The 14,199-nt window shown below is 43.9% G+C and overlaps 1 protein-coding gene across 1 annotated transcript in view; it reads right to left on the bottom strand.

Moving 5' to 3' along the window:
- The window catches only part of IGFN1 (immunoglobulin like and fibronectin type III domain containing 1), a 28,250-nt gene extending 16,115 nt beyond the window's left edge, over positions 1-12,135 (bottom strand). Inside the window, exons 1-11 of the mRNA XM_086627390.1 lie at positions 12,117-12,135; positions 11,474-11,596; positions 7,348-7,487; positions 6,993-7,092; positions 6,087-6,134; positions 5,489-5,534; positions 4,527-4,701; positions 3,805-3,918; positions 3,228-3,399; positions 2,500-2,772; positions 106-1,128 (exon numbers count right to left, since the gene is read on the bottom strand). Coding sequence (XP_086483516.1) covers positions 106-1,128; positions 2,500-2,772; positions 3,228-3,399; positions 3,805-3,918; positions 4,527-4,701; positions 5,489-5,534; positions 6,087-6,134; positions 6,993-7,092; positions 7,348-7,487; positions 11,474-11,596; positions 12,117-12,135 — 2,233 coding nt within the window. The remainder of the gene's footprint in view (positions 1-105; positions 1,129-2,499; positions 2,773-3,227; positions 3,400-3,804; positions 3,919-4,526; positions 4,702-5,488; positions 5,535-6,086; positions 6,135-6,992; positions 7,093-7,347; positions 7,488-11,473; positions 11,597-12,116) is intronic.
- Positions 12,136-14,199: the final 2,064 nt, after the last annotated feature.

The following is a 14,199-nucleotide window of genomic DNA, read 5'->3' as shown; positions in this document are numbered from 1 at the left end:
CATCCTTTCCATACGGAGACCCTGTACCAGCACCACCACTGTCTGCTCCAGCTAGAAGACCATCCTTTCCATAGCGAGATCTGGTTCCCCCTGCACCAGCTACACCAGCATTACCAACACCTGCTTCAACTGGCTTACCATCTGGACCATACAAAGCCTCCATTTTGCCTATAGAACTGTCACCTGCATCAGATATAGCCCCATCTCCAGTTTGAAGACCTCCTGGGCCATACAGCAAGCCAGACCTTCCTGCCTGACCTACATCACTGCTAGCATGAAGTGTCAGGCCATCCTTGCCATAGGGAGTCCCTATTTGTCCTTCTCTGTTTATACTTGCTCCATTGATACCAGCTACAGTCGGCCAACCATCCCTGCCATAGGGGGACCTCATTCCTCCTGCAATCTCAGTACCTGCAGCATTCTTTCTAGCTCCAGTCCTTGGACTAGTCTTACTGAACAGATCACCCTTACCATCTCCCACTCTAGCTGAATCGGAATCGAGTCCATCTAAATGAGAACTTCCATCAGTAGCACCTAATCTCCCAACACCCCCAAAGCCAGCTCTGTGACTAGTATCACCTAATTTACCATCCTTGTCATGCTGAGAGCCCACACCTTCTCCATCATCCATGTCAATGTTCACAGCATCCAGCATACCATCATCTCTGCAATCCACAGAATATCGTTCACCTGCTCCTCGTAATTCATCCTCCGTATCTGCTCTGCCTGTTGTAGAATCCTTGCCATGGAAAGGCCTTAATCCACTTTTGCCACCTAAACCTTTTAATCCAAAGCTACTACCATCATTTGTCATTGAGTCTCCACCTAAGTCTGCTCCAGAAAACTGCCCAAACCCCATCCTTCCATTTCTGTGGCCTCCGTGTAGCCTGTCTTTTCCCACAAATCTAGGGCTTCCGTCAACATCAATGGAGTGGCCTTGAGTGCCGCCTTGACCATTTCTGTACCAGCCATCTTTCTCCACAACGGTGTCCATAAGACGATCTTCATCACCACCATATTCTCTGTGTCGAAGTTTCTTAGCCCTGTCTTTATCTGGCAATGTTTCTTTCAGCCACTCAGATTTTTCTCTTTCACCTCCTTCACCCTGTCTCTTCTTTCCTTTGGCATCTGTATTGAAGACGCATTGTTTGATTGGAGGAGATGTAATTTATAGGAAAAGAGAGGGAAAAACAAACAACAGACAATCAATAGGTCATGTACTGCATCAACGACCAAAGAAAATTTGTTACAATTTGTTATTATATATTTGTCATAATTTCATTCTAGGACACAGAAACACAGTATATTTAAATAAATTTAAATTCAGTTCAAATCCTGCATTTTTTCAGTGTCAACATTCAGACAGAATCTTACATTTCTTAGTTAAAAAGACAATTATTTTTAGTGGAAACATACTTATTAAAAACAAGAAACACCAAACACAAACAAACAAAAAAAACCCAGAAAATCAATGCAAATTTCCAGCATGATGGGTCTAATTTGGAGGGGCTTAGACTGCATTTGGGACTCATTAGTTCCTTCTGCCTTCTCCCCCCCAGACCTGGAGGAGTCACAGAACATCCCACGCACAGAGTGGCCATCAGTTCCCGCCCCTGAACGAGGATCTCACTGCTTCTGAGACATCTTGCACATTTGGCATCCTGGCCATCTAGGGATGGCCGACCTGAAGACTAAAGATTCCAGTTCTGTGAAGAACTTTGTATTAATCCAAAATTCAGGCTCTTCCGAGATGAACAGTGGAACTAGCAGGTCACACACTGTTTTAATTTCCAGGCTAGATATCATTTCTGCAGAGCTCACTGAACCTAGTGGGCAGTTTCCTTCTACGCCATTCTCGACCTACGCTGTTTCTGAAAGGTCATCAAAAAGCCTTTCTGAGAGAAAACCTCTTTTGCTGCAGCAAGATCTCAAAAGAAACCAAAGCAACTGCCTTTCAGAAGCAAAAAAAGTATGAGTCAGCTAACTGTTCATCTGCTTGCACTGAAAGGAATGTTCCCAATCTTCCCAGCTTCCTTTGAGCTGCTTCTAACATGGTTGATCTCTAATTTGGAAAGAAAAATGCTATCTAGGATGACAGTATTGCAAAGTATTGATAGTATAGAACTGAGAGTTTTGAAAGCTCCTTGATCTCCTGTGTGCTGTGCTGTGTCACATAGTGATAGTTTCATCAGAAAAACATGTTGAGATATGGAGCATTTTTCCATAATTGATGGAGAACACGCTACTTCATAGTAGTTGTAGAGTAAATAAGCCAATAGGATTTGTCAGGACTAATAAAAAAGGAAAAATTTGTCTCATCTGAAGAGGAAAGAGGGTCTAACCAGACCTTCATTTTTTCCAAATATAATTTAGGAACTAGAGGCTCCACTATTCATTTCTCAGCATACAATCATCCCAGTGAGCAATCAGGCAGTGAGAGGACTATTATTTTGTTAATACACCTCAGGCCAACACCATGGGAATAACAGTGTCACTTACACTCTACAACGAGCCAGGCATTTGAGGAGCCGAGTCCAGTGTCGAGCGTGTACATGCCATTGTCAGAGGGCACAACATTTTTGACAATCAGCTGGTGGGTCAGGCCGTCAGGTGTCACAGAGATCTGGTGCTTCTTGCTTGCCTCGAGGAGGTGGGTTTTGTGTAGCCAGACAGCATCGTAGCAGGGCGTGCGCAGGACACACTCAAAGACAGCATTTTCTTCCTCGGGACAACGGACATCACTGAGAGGCTGCTGGAATCTCACAGGGATGGCTGCAATGGAAAAAGCAAACATCTTCACTATCTTCTGAGACATTTATACCACACATCACTGTGATACGCTGATCATTCGTAGTCATTAATGTCTTTCAGCAGCATGATACTTGCATCGAGTTGGTAGTTATTATTTTGAGCTTACAAAAGGAGACTATAGCATGGGGTAAGTGAAGGAATTTGCTCACTGTCATCCACAAGTCAGAGCCAAACTGGTATTTGAACCTAGCTAGTCCTTAGGACAAGAAATGCAACACCCATATCACATAATCACCCTGCTGCTCTTTTTCACCCGTGTCACACAAGAAGCCCTTATGTGGCAACACAAAACCAGTCTTCTGTAGTGATCAGGTTTTACTGCTGAGCTTTGCATACGCTCCTAGATAAAATTTTCCAGAAAAAAAATATTTTCTTATTACAGTTGCACATCACATACAACTAACTCAACTCCTTACATTCAGCTTCCAGTTCGGTTGAGAAAACAGGTACGTCCTCCACTCTGACTTGATACAAGCCTGCATCTTCCGGCTGCACATCGTTGATAATGAAATTATACCTTTTTCCAATTTGCCTCAGGCAGTGCTTTCTGTATTCATCTCCCGTTCCATATCTGAGCCTCTCGCCATCCTAGGAAGAGAAAGAATATACTCTTAAAGGCAGTGCACAAGTAGTGTAAGGCGTTTCAAAAAAATCAGGCCAAATTTGTGCTACGATCACTTTATAGATATCAATGAGTAACAACAGAGAAGTCTACACTCTGTAATTTCCTCTTACTGGAAGATCTCTTGAAGTCAAAAGGATGTTACTAAGCGACAGTTCCCCTGTACTTGGATCTACAAATCCACCTATTCACCACCAAAGACTACCTGGACCCCCACACCAACACTTCTCCGTAACCAATCAAGGGTTCCTCAATGGACAGACAACTTTTAAGAAGCTTATTTGCTCTCAGCCACTGCCCAGCAGATGAAGCATTTTATGTAGGAGACTTCAGTGGCTGCTATGAGCTGGCCAACTCATCTTGACCCTCACCTTCAGCAGATGAACTTTGCTGTTACTATTTTTCAGGTCCAACTCCAGACTGAATGTAGCTCTTCCCTCCCTGTTGACTTTGATGTGTTCTAAGTTTCTGATACCGTGTATTACCTGCAAAGAAAGACACAAGAACCTAGTAAATGATAAGGCTGCCATGACATTCTTCAGCTGTTCAACTAATGCGGAATCTACTTTTTATCTGCACAGAAAAGAGCTACCTCTAACTTTTTGTGTATAGAAGAAGCACCCGTTAGGTTCCACAGTTTCCTTCTGTAGGCAAATTATATTTTACATGCTACCTCCTGGTCATTCACATGCTATGCAACCACTATCCGTTCACGTTTCTACATACCCATGTATGTGAAGGCCAATTTTGACTCTCAGGCATATAACTTTTCAGTTTGGGGTCCAAATTCTCATCAGAGGCAACTGAATAGAGGTTTTAGCCATGTGGTTTAATAAGAGGATTACCCTAAGGTCAGTATCTCCTGAAATCTATGAAGTGAACTTCAAAAGAGTCAATAGCATTTTCACCTTCATGAGTACGGAAGTAGGACTTGTTGAAAACATTGTCATAAATCATTCTCTGTCATACAATAAAATATTCATCTATAAAGCAATTTAGGAAGGTTTGCCCTGTTTTTAGAAGCTACTGAGGAACTGCAGGACTCTGCAGTTTGTTAAAAATCAGTGCTCTCAGTGGTTTCAGTTTATTTTACCTTTCTTTGTTCACTCTCTGTGTCCTTCTTCATCTCTTGCAGCTTTCTTAGCATCCCACGGAAGTCAACAATTCCATATTTCATACAGATTTTCTCATAATCTTTCCTATCTGCATGCAGCAACAGTTGCCAGACTGCTTCTTTGTCCACGGGTTTTGGTTTTGGTGCTGGGGCCCTTAGAATCATCCAAAAAAAAAAAAAACTTGACATTTTGACAGACAACAAGATGTCTTGGTTTTCTATACTTAATCCTCTTTCATCTCTCTCTCCATCATTTTTGTAGTTCACTTGGCCCTATAGATGTACAAAAGAAAGAATGGGACTCTTCCAGAACAGGTTTTCTGCATCTGTACTACAAATTATAAGCTGCCAGGGAAGTCTTGCCCTGGGTTATAGAGGGCAAGACTGTAATGCAGTTGTCCACGCTGTTGAATTACCAGCAGAGTTAGTGGCATGGTTTGACCCAGGCCAACTTGCACTCTCTCACGCAATTTCTCAGCACAAGTCACGATTTTGCACAGGCCAGAGATCATTCTCATTAGGCAATCTTTGGAGGTTCCCACCTGGGAAGTGAAGGGATTTCTGCAATGTGCACATGGCAGTTTGTGCAGTTGGCCTGGGAGCCAGGGCTCAGTCCCTGATTAGCCAGAAAGATCATTACTTGAAGACTTGTCACTTAGCCAGGAAGTTACTTGCAAGCTGAAAACAGGAAAGCAAAGAAACAGATCTTTTAAGTCAAAATCTTGTGGTGCAGAGGAAGATACACCTCAAAATGAGGTTGGTACCTTGGTGTTTAACTCAGCCTCACAGACAGTGGCAAACTGTTCTGTTACGTCTTTCCATACTGAGTCTCACAACGACTTTGGAAACAAGAAGCGTAGCCTTGAAGATCTGTGAAGCTGTGCCCTATCATCAAGAAACATCTAGGAAGTGTAACAGTGGCCTTCACTACGGAGGCTTACCGCTTCTTCAGCAGCTTTCTGAAGTCCTGAAGATTCTTCTTTAACTCTAGGAAAGGTGAGAGAAACAACAAACATTCAGATAACCAACACTGTAAAACATATCCCCAGAAAGAAGATAAAGCAAAATAGCCACTGACAACAGGCCATTCTACTATGCTGTTTACCTCTGGTGGTTTTTTCACACTTTACAAAAAACTGTTATGAAATTTAGGGCCAGTTTTCTCTGCCATACTCATGTCCTTCGAGCGCCATTGCTTCCTAGGGGGGCTTTCATCTCCTTCTAGAGAGGACACCCTAGAAACCCACTATTTTCCAGCTGTGTTAACATGTTTGATCCAGCTGTGTTTGACATCATGCTTTTCTAGCACTAATGATTCCAGAATCCCTAGTTAGACAGCTCAAAGCCATGTCTAGGATCATCGCTTTACCCAAAGGTAAATAGCAAGCAGAAAGAGATGACAGAACATTAGAGATTCATTAACCTCTATCTTACCTTATTCTTTACAAGTTTGGAGTAGTAATAATGTGGTAGGCAGAGGAGTATTAACTATGTCCCCCCTGCCCCCAGAACAATAAAAAATCTCTCTAACTAACTTACCATCAGCAGGATGAACAGGAACATATTTCGCTTTCCTCTTAAAGCCAACTGAAAGTTTATAAGAGAAAACAGACGAAAAACAAGCCATAAGATGAACAAGATAACATCCAGATTAACACCAGTAAAACAACGAACTGTAAGATCTCTGTATCTGTTACAACACAAGAGGAAATCCCAGTTTGGATTTCCTTGTCAATCTGACATTGACTCCTAGTAATCTCCACCTACAAACGCAATATTTCCATTGCTATCAACTCTGTGCTTACTGGATACTCTACACAGTGGAGGAGACTTTGTGCCCTACGAAGCCCATGGTTTAAGCAACAGTAGGGAATATTAACGTCTTCTTTTAGAGGTGAGGTGCCAAGGTGCACAGATTACCTGGCCAAATGCAGATCGCTGCCTTCTAAACTTACTTTACAGCACACAGGTGAAACGCACGGTTCCAACACAGTCCACCTCCTGATCAAGTAGATTCCAAGAATAGGTCAGTTATGTTTTACCCACAAAGTGCCCATTTCTCTCCACTGACTACGAAGGGAAGCAGGGGACTAGGGCAGGTGGACACCATAGACATCTGAAGTGGGGTGGATCTCTCCCAAAAGACTGATTCATCCAACATCATAAAGGATCGAGCCAATTCAACACTAAATCCAGAGCGTCTGATTATGGTCTAGTGCAGCGGCCACAGTGCCACTTTCTTCTCCCTTGTCTTAAAGCTCATACTGTCATGGAGCCACTAAAGTGGAGGGAGTCACAGAAGACCTCCAGTTCTCAGTGAAGGGAAAAATAGTCCTTCACAGCAAGGATACTTAGACAATGCTTTGAGCACCCACCCCCAGAGGACAGCAAAGTTAACTACTTGGGACTACAGGACCTTTGGAGCACAGAACTTGTCAATCCTACCTTGTATGATCCTGAGGCCAGCAGAGCAGGCAGCTTCCCCATACTTGTTCACAGCAAAGCAATGGTACAGATCACTGTCATTCGCAGTGAGGTTGTTTATCTTAAAAAGAAGAACATGGAAAGAGCTCACAGCGATATGCTGTCGTTCAGCTCACACACCTTCAGCTTCTAACAAAACAGCTACTCAGTGACATCTCAGATCCTTCTTCTGTTTCCAGAATGACTCTAAAAAGCTTTCTTTGCTTATCTTTGCATTACCTCAGATCTGGTGACATCTATATCAGCCTACTGCAGGTTTTTCCTTTCCATTGCTCTCTCTGTTCCATGAGTCCTGTTTGAAATATTTGATCTTTACCTGCAGAATGAATTCATTTGTAGCATTATTGAAGAATGTTTTGTATTTGGCAGGATCATCCATTCGTCCTTGTACACGTGTCCATTTCACATCAGGGGTTGGGATGCCTTTGACCACAGCTCTGAAAATGGCATTTTTACCTTTGAAAAGAGGCAAGAAATTAGCTATTTAAAGCTTGAACATGAGGACTCCCATACCATGCCCCTTATGTTATCAATACAGCGATCCCCAGAGTGAGCCATGTCTGTTGTTTCTGACAGAAACATTCTTTAAAAACAATAATATCTTTTTGTTTTCTCTGTAAAAGATGCCTAAATTACCAGTTTAAATTGCATTAAATGCCCAAATTACTGCAAGGCATCTGCCATAATCTCCACTCCAACTCACTGGCTTTCAAAGAGATTACTTGAAAACTAACTTTAAAATTCACCACTGACACATACGGTCTCTGCTTGTTTTTTTATTGCACAGTCATGCAGGCAGAGAAATTACATACTCAAGAGAGCAATTTTTTTGTATCTTGGTCTGATTTTGAACTCCCTCTATATTTAGGCAGAGCCAAAGAGCCAGCAGTTATTAGGGATCCAGGCTGGGGTACCTTCCCCACATCAATAACGTCAGGGTTTGCCCGTATTCCTTCATAAAATGCCTTTAAACTGTGGTGTTAGTCTGCCAGATGTGACTGCTGATGTCCTCTGATCATCTCTGAAATCAACGGCACCAAAGCAAGTTCAGCCTCGACTTGCTTCTGGCAACTTGTATGCACTGCCTGTACCACGGCCAGGAAATGCCCAAGTCCATCAGCACACACACACTCCCCTACAAGTTCCCACTGCTTCTCCACTCTTTCAGACTCTTCCCTTTGTTGCGACCATGCTGGCCAGGATGTTGAATAACACAGGATTCACTGTGCTGGAGTCAGTAAAGTTCATCTGTGAATAGTTGCAGCTCCTGGTCTCTTTTTCATGTGGATAAATCTGGATTCGTTAGGAGGTGGAATCAAGAAAATATCCCCTCTGCACACTTACAAAAACACGTTCTTAACAGACAACACTGTACCACAACTGGGAGGACCCGTGCAGGGTAGGATGTTTCCCCACGTACTTCCTACATGTCATCACCAAGTTGTGTGGTGCTGTGGACACGCTGGAGGGAAGGGATGCCATCCAGAGGGACCTTGACAGGCTGCAGAGGTGGGCCTGTGAGAACCTCATGAAGTTCAACAAGGCCAAGTGCAAGGTCCTGCACGTGGGTCGGGGCAATGCCAAGCACAAGGACAGGCTGGGCGGAGAATGGATGGAGAGCAGTCCTGAGGAAAAGGACGTGGGAGTGCTGGTGGATGAGAAGCTCAACATGAGCCGGCACTGTGCACTGACAGCCCAGAAAGCCAACTGTGTCCTGGGCTGTATCAAAAGGAGCGTGGCCAGCAGGTCGAGGGAAGTGATTCTGCCCCTCTACTCAGCTCTCGTGAGACCCCACCTGGAATACTGTGTTCAGCTCTGGAGTCCCCAACACAAGAAGGACATGGAGCTGTTGGAGCAGGGCCAGAGGAGGCCACGAAGATGATGCGAGGGCTGGAGCACCTCTGCTATGGAGACAGGCTGAGAGAGTAGGGGCTGTTCAGCCTGGAGAAGAGAAGGCTCCGGGGTGACCTTATAGCAGCTTTCAGTACCTAAAGGGGGCCTACAGGAAAGCTGGAGAGGGGCTTTTTACAAGGGTGTGTAGTGACAGGACACGGGACAATGGCTTTAAACTGAAGGAGGGCAGATTTAGATTAGATATAAGGAAGAAGTTCTTCCCTCTGAAGGTGGTGAGGCACTGGCACAGGTTGCCCAGAGAAGTTGTGGCTGTCCCATCCCTGGAAGTGTTCCAGGCCAGGTTGGATGAGGCTTTGGGCAACCTGGTGTAGTGGAGGATTTCTCTGCCCATGGCAGGGGGGTTGGAACTAGATGATCTTTGAGGTCCCTTCCAATCCAAACCGTTCTATGATTCTATGATTCTACGATTCTATGATCTTTCTCCCATATTCTCCTTGTCTGCTAGCCTGGCACCACCTTCCCTCCAAACACACGAGGCTCTGCTACTCACAGAGGCAAGGAAGGAAGAAGAGGATGGGGTTTACCTGTGAGCTCTCTCCTTCATCTCTGCACCTCTAAGAATCTGAATATACTGCAACTGACCACAGAAATCTCCTAGTACAAACCTTTCCTTTTTCTTCCGAAAGGCTTCAGAGACACAGGAAACACTGTGGAACAACACATCAGAGAAGTGACTCACGCGTAGGTAGGTGGGAGTGCCACAGGGGAACAGAAATGGAGGGGAGTTATCCACGGATGTAGCTCAGGGCGGAAATGATTATTATCTTTCTTTTGCAATAGTTTTAGTCTCCAGGTGACCAACACTGTTAAAAATTCTCCCCAGAAAGTCTTGCAATATTTCCCTCACCCTGCTGCAGTCACCACCAAAAAACTTAGTTGATGCAGCAAGCTCCTGCCAACAGACTCTTATCAAAAGGCATCTTCCAACTTTTTCTGAAATTGCAGTACTACCTATTATTAAAGTCTGTTTCCAATTAATCCTACTTTTGTCAAATTGTAGCCATTCTGGTTGCAATTTCCCGTGCTTGCCATCTCTCATAGGACACAACCCCACAGCTGGGAGTAACGGCTAATCCAGGCGCTGAATGCAATGGGGCAATGTTGATATCATTAAAGACACTCATCGTGTATCTGCATAGACAACGAGATTCAGTTTACACAGTGACCCACCTGAATCATAGAATCATAGAATGGCATAGGCTGGAAGGGACCTAGAGATCATCTAATCCAACCTCCCTGTCATGGGCAGGGACGCCTCTCAACTAGATCAGGCTACTCAAGGCTCTGTCCAACTTGGCCTTGAACACCTCCAGGGAGGGGGCATCCACAACTTCTCTGGGCAATTTATTCCAAAATCTTACCACCCTCGTACCAAAGAATTTCTTCTTAAGATCTAATTTAAATCTGTTCTCCTTCAACTTAAACCCATTTCCCCTTGTCCTATCAGTGGACACTCTTGTAAAAAGTCCCTCCCCAGCCTTCCTGTAGGTTCCCTTCAGGTATTGGAAGGCAGCTATGAGGTCCCGCCGAAGTCTTCTCTTTTCAAGGCTGAACAATCCCAGCTCCCTCATAGCAGAGGTGCTCCAGCCCCTGGATCATCTTTGTGGCCCTCCTCTGAACACACTCCAACAGATCTATATCTCTCTTATGGTGGGGACACCAGAACTGGACGAAGTATTTGAGAATGCCCTAACAATTTGTGTATCAACTACAATGAACCTACTGTCAATGAAATAACTTGGAAAATTTAGACAGGGTGACTGACCACAGCCTTGGTTCATGCCTGAAACTTCCAGGAGGAAGGATGGTGGAGGAGGAGGGATGTACCACTAGAGGCCACTGTGCCTCTTCATAAAATCTCAATGTCTGGTGAACATCAACAGACGGGTGTGGCAACACTGAAGTCCAGGGTGCTAGAAACAGTTCAGTCTCACGAGGGAAAAGGAGCTACGTGACCTCCTCAGGCTATCCCACTCCAACAAAAAATAATATATGACTCTGCAAGTGCAGAGAGATTACTGGAAGGCTTTCCATTGATTTTAGGTCTCAGCTCATTAGCTGCCTTCTCTGTACTTTATGTAAGATCCATATTGCTTCTTGAAGGAGAAGTACAGCCTAAATAGCATCTGCAGTCAGTACAGCTTACTTTGAAAAGCAGTTAATTTTAGTGCTGAACACTCATAATGCAAGTTAGTTCAACAGGAAGAAAACAACTTTTTCAATGTGCTTAATCTGTTGCTGCAGAACACTTACTTTGAGAGCTTCCTGCAGAATTCACAGATCTGTTGTATACATTAGGAGCCAGATTTTGATCTTGCATACAATAGTGAAAACTCAGGAGACCTCTATCAGTACTGATGGAACTTTCATCAGTACAACAAAGACTTTGGCCACACAACACTTTTTTCTGCTCTAGTCAAATCTGTTTAGAAACCAGCTTGATTTAATTATGATACTTGTTTCATGTAGGTGAGACGTGGAGTCAAGTCTCCAGGTCTGTGGCTTTGACTATTTTTCAAGAATCTCACCTTCCTGCAATGTCAGAGTGACAGGTTTCCGCTCAAAGTCAGGTGTACTGCATCCTTTTGGAATATCATCCACAAACTGGGTGATAACAACTCCTGGGACAGACGATTTCTTGAAGGATTTTACTAGAAAGGCAAGGAAAAATACATTCAATTCAGATAACACGTCTGTCCTTTAGAAACAATCTCTCAATCTGCATTGCCTCTCTGCAGAGCAGTAACTATTCCTGCTCAGCTCCTCTTGGACTATAAAGGACCCATCCATTCTAGTACTACAGGCTGTAAGCACGTCCAAAGGCTGGAGGCATTAAGGTCTGTGATTTTGTGTTGACTTATTGCAAAACTCGGGCCCAAGTGGGAAAATCTGCAATCAAGTTCGCAAACGAGGGCCACATCGGCTCACAGGTGTAGCGATGATTTGAATAGAGAATGCTTTACATAAGTTATTGTTCCAAATAAAACTTCAAAATCTGGCATGAGCAGGACACTATTGCAAGGGTCAGCAGAACCTGATGGGCCAGTTACTGGTGTCTCTCCTTGTGGTGGTGAGAGACAGATACCTAATTGCCAAACACGAAGAAAAGCAAGTTGGGCTTATTCTCAGGGGCCCTCCAGATAGTTTTCATAGCTGTGTCTTTTCTCTTACCTGCCTGATGACTCGTCATGGTGCTTTGCTCAGCTGCCTGTGGTCAGCACAGACTACAGGTTCTCCTGTGAAAAGACAAGTAATTTCATTATTTACAGTTCACAGGGGAAATGACAGACCTTAATACTGCTCATTTTTATGATGCAGTTTGCCCTTCCTCGCTTGCCACATCCCAGCATCCAAGTTGAGAAAGGCCTGCCAATCAACACCTTATGACACGTCTTTCCAAAACACATCATGACACAGTTTTGAACCAACACAAACCAGGTACAAACATGGCTAGCAGGGCTAAACGGAAAATATACACATCTAACAGCATCCTCCTGTCCCCTCCTCCATTTCCGTGTCATCTGGCTTTCCCCCAAAGACCTCCTCTCGTGTTTCAGGCAAATATTACACCACATGGCACTCACGTGGTGAGTTCTGATGGATGGCAAGAGCAGTTGCTGAGAAGAAAGCCACAGAGATGGACGTCTAAACTGGGGCATGAAGCAGAAGCATATCCTGATCTAAATTAGCTTGTCTAAATTAGCAACAGGCCTGAGAGCAGACTATAAGCTACTACTTACTTTAGAAGGAAATGGCGAAGTGTGAACTTGGCATTAAGTGTTATTGTTATAGATCACTCATGTGACCTTCTGCCAAAGGTGTCTCTTTCCTTGTATTTATAAATTGGGCAACGTGTAATGTAACACACCACTATCTCGCAAGCAAACTGTGAAGGCAGATTCCTTGTCATATGAGAGATGCTCAGAAATGATAGAGTTACTGAAGCTCTGAAAGAGCAATTAGATTAGATTCCCATGTGGGATTAATGCTGTGTCTCTATTTACCCTCTGCACTCCTCAGTCAACACAGTCACAGAAGAACATGCAACTTTTAGCAGTTTTAAAAGGTAGATGGATTTGGTCAGCACACTATGATCTTAATTCTGTTCCCTATAGCAGACATTCATCCAGCTCAGTATTGCCACGCAACACCGGATGAAAACTCTGGGCAGGACCTCAACATCTCCTTGTTACACGTTTAGCTCGAAGTTGTGTTATCTGTGTGACACTTGGTTTCAGCTAAGGGTAAAAAAAAACTAAGCTAACAAAAGTTATTTGTGTTGCATGTCCCACAGATGGGCCAAAGGATGTGTAACTCACAGTACTTCCAGGTCAAATTCTGATCCAAAAGGATAAACTTTGTTTTTCCATTAACCAACAGCTGCAAACAGGAACGCAGACATCACAACAAATCACTGGCTCTACTCTTGTCTTTAACACAAATCTTATTTTAGGGCTCCACACACCACACAAATTTCCTAAATAATTGATGACTTGGAAAAGTCATTCTGTGAACCTCGCCGACTTCAGTGGAATGCAGGTGAAACAACAGAAATGGGAAATAACACGAGACTGTGGAAATGACAGCCAAGTCCTCTCTCTCTCTCACCTCCCCAGTCTGGCGGGGGTGACTTTTGTTGCTATTCACCACAAAAAGGGTTTCACATTTCAGCGTTGCAGATTTTGTGTGTTGATTTTTGGCACATCACATAGTTACTTCTGTAAACCATTGGTAGAGGCTTCTAAAATTGCAAATGAGAAGAACGAACAGCTTGTGGGAGGGAAAAGACACAAAACCGAAGTGAAAATCAGATGATTCCAGGGCACCCAGCCCTGCACCGTGCAAGGCACTGCACAGCAAATGGCAGAGATTTTCAGAGACTCTTGATCACCCTCTTCCGCTGCATTTAATTTGTCCTCCAAAGTGCCCAACTGTATTAATAGCAAACGTTATAATCCCCTATTGCCTTTTGCAGTCTTGTATCTTCCTAAACACATCACCGCTCCTGGAGCTGACATGTCCAGTGCTTACAACTTTCAACGAACAGGATTGCTTGACATCAGCTTGCAACAGCATCCCCCAAAGTTCTTTCTATGTCACACTCACATTTATTCTTTGCTACTCTCGACTTCTTCCCTCCACACTAGGCAATACTGACGAGCACCCACACTGAAACATGAACATGGTCCAAATTCTCAGGTCCAAAGCCATCAAAAAAATTATTATTTTCTTATGTTACCAAATGCATCATATC

The sequence above is a fragment of the Tauraco erythrolophus genome, chromosome 27 (genome assembly GCF_009769465.1).
Source record: "Tauraco erythrolophus isolate bTauEry1 chromosome 27, bTauEry1.pri, whole genome shotgun sequence".
Classification (NCBI taxonomy): Eukaryota; Metazoa; Chordata; class Aves; order Musophagiformes; family Musophagidae; genus Tauraco; species Tauraco erythrolophus.
Note: the sequence above shows the minus strand (reverse complement) of the source record. Positions and strands in the feature narration are given on the sequence as shown.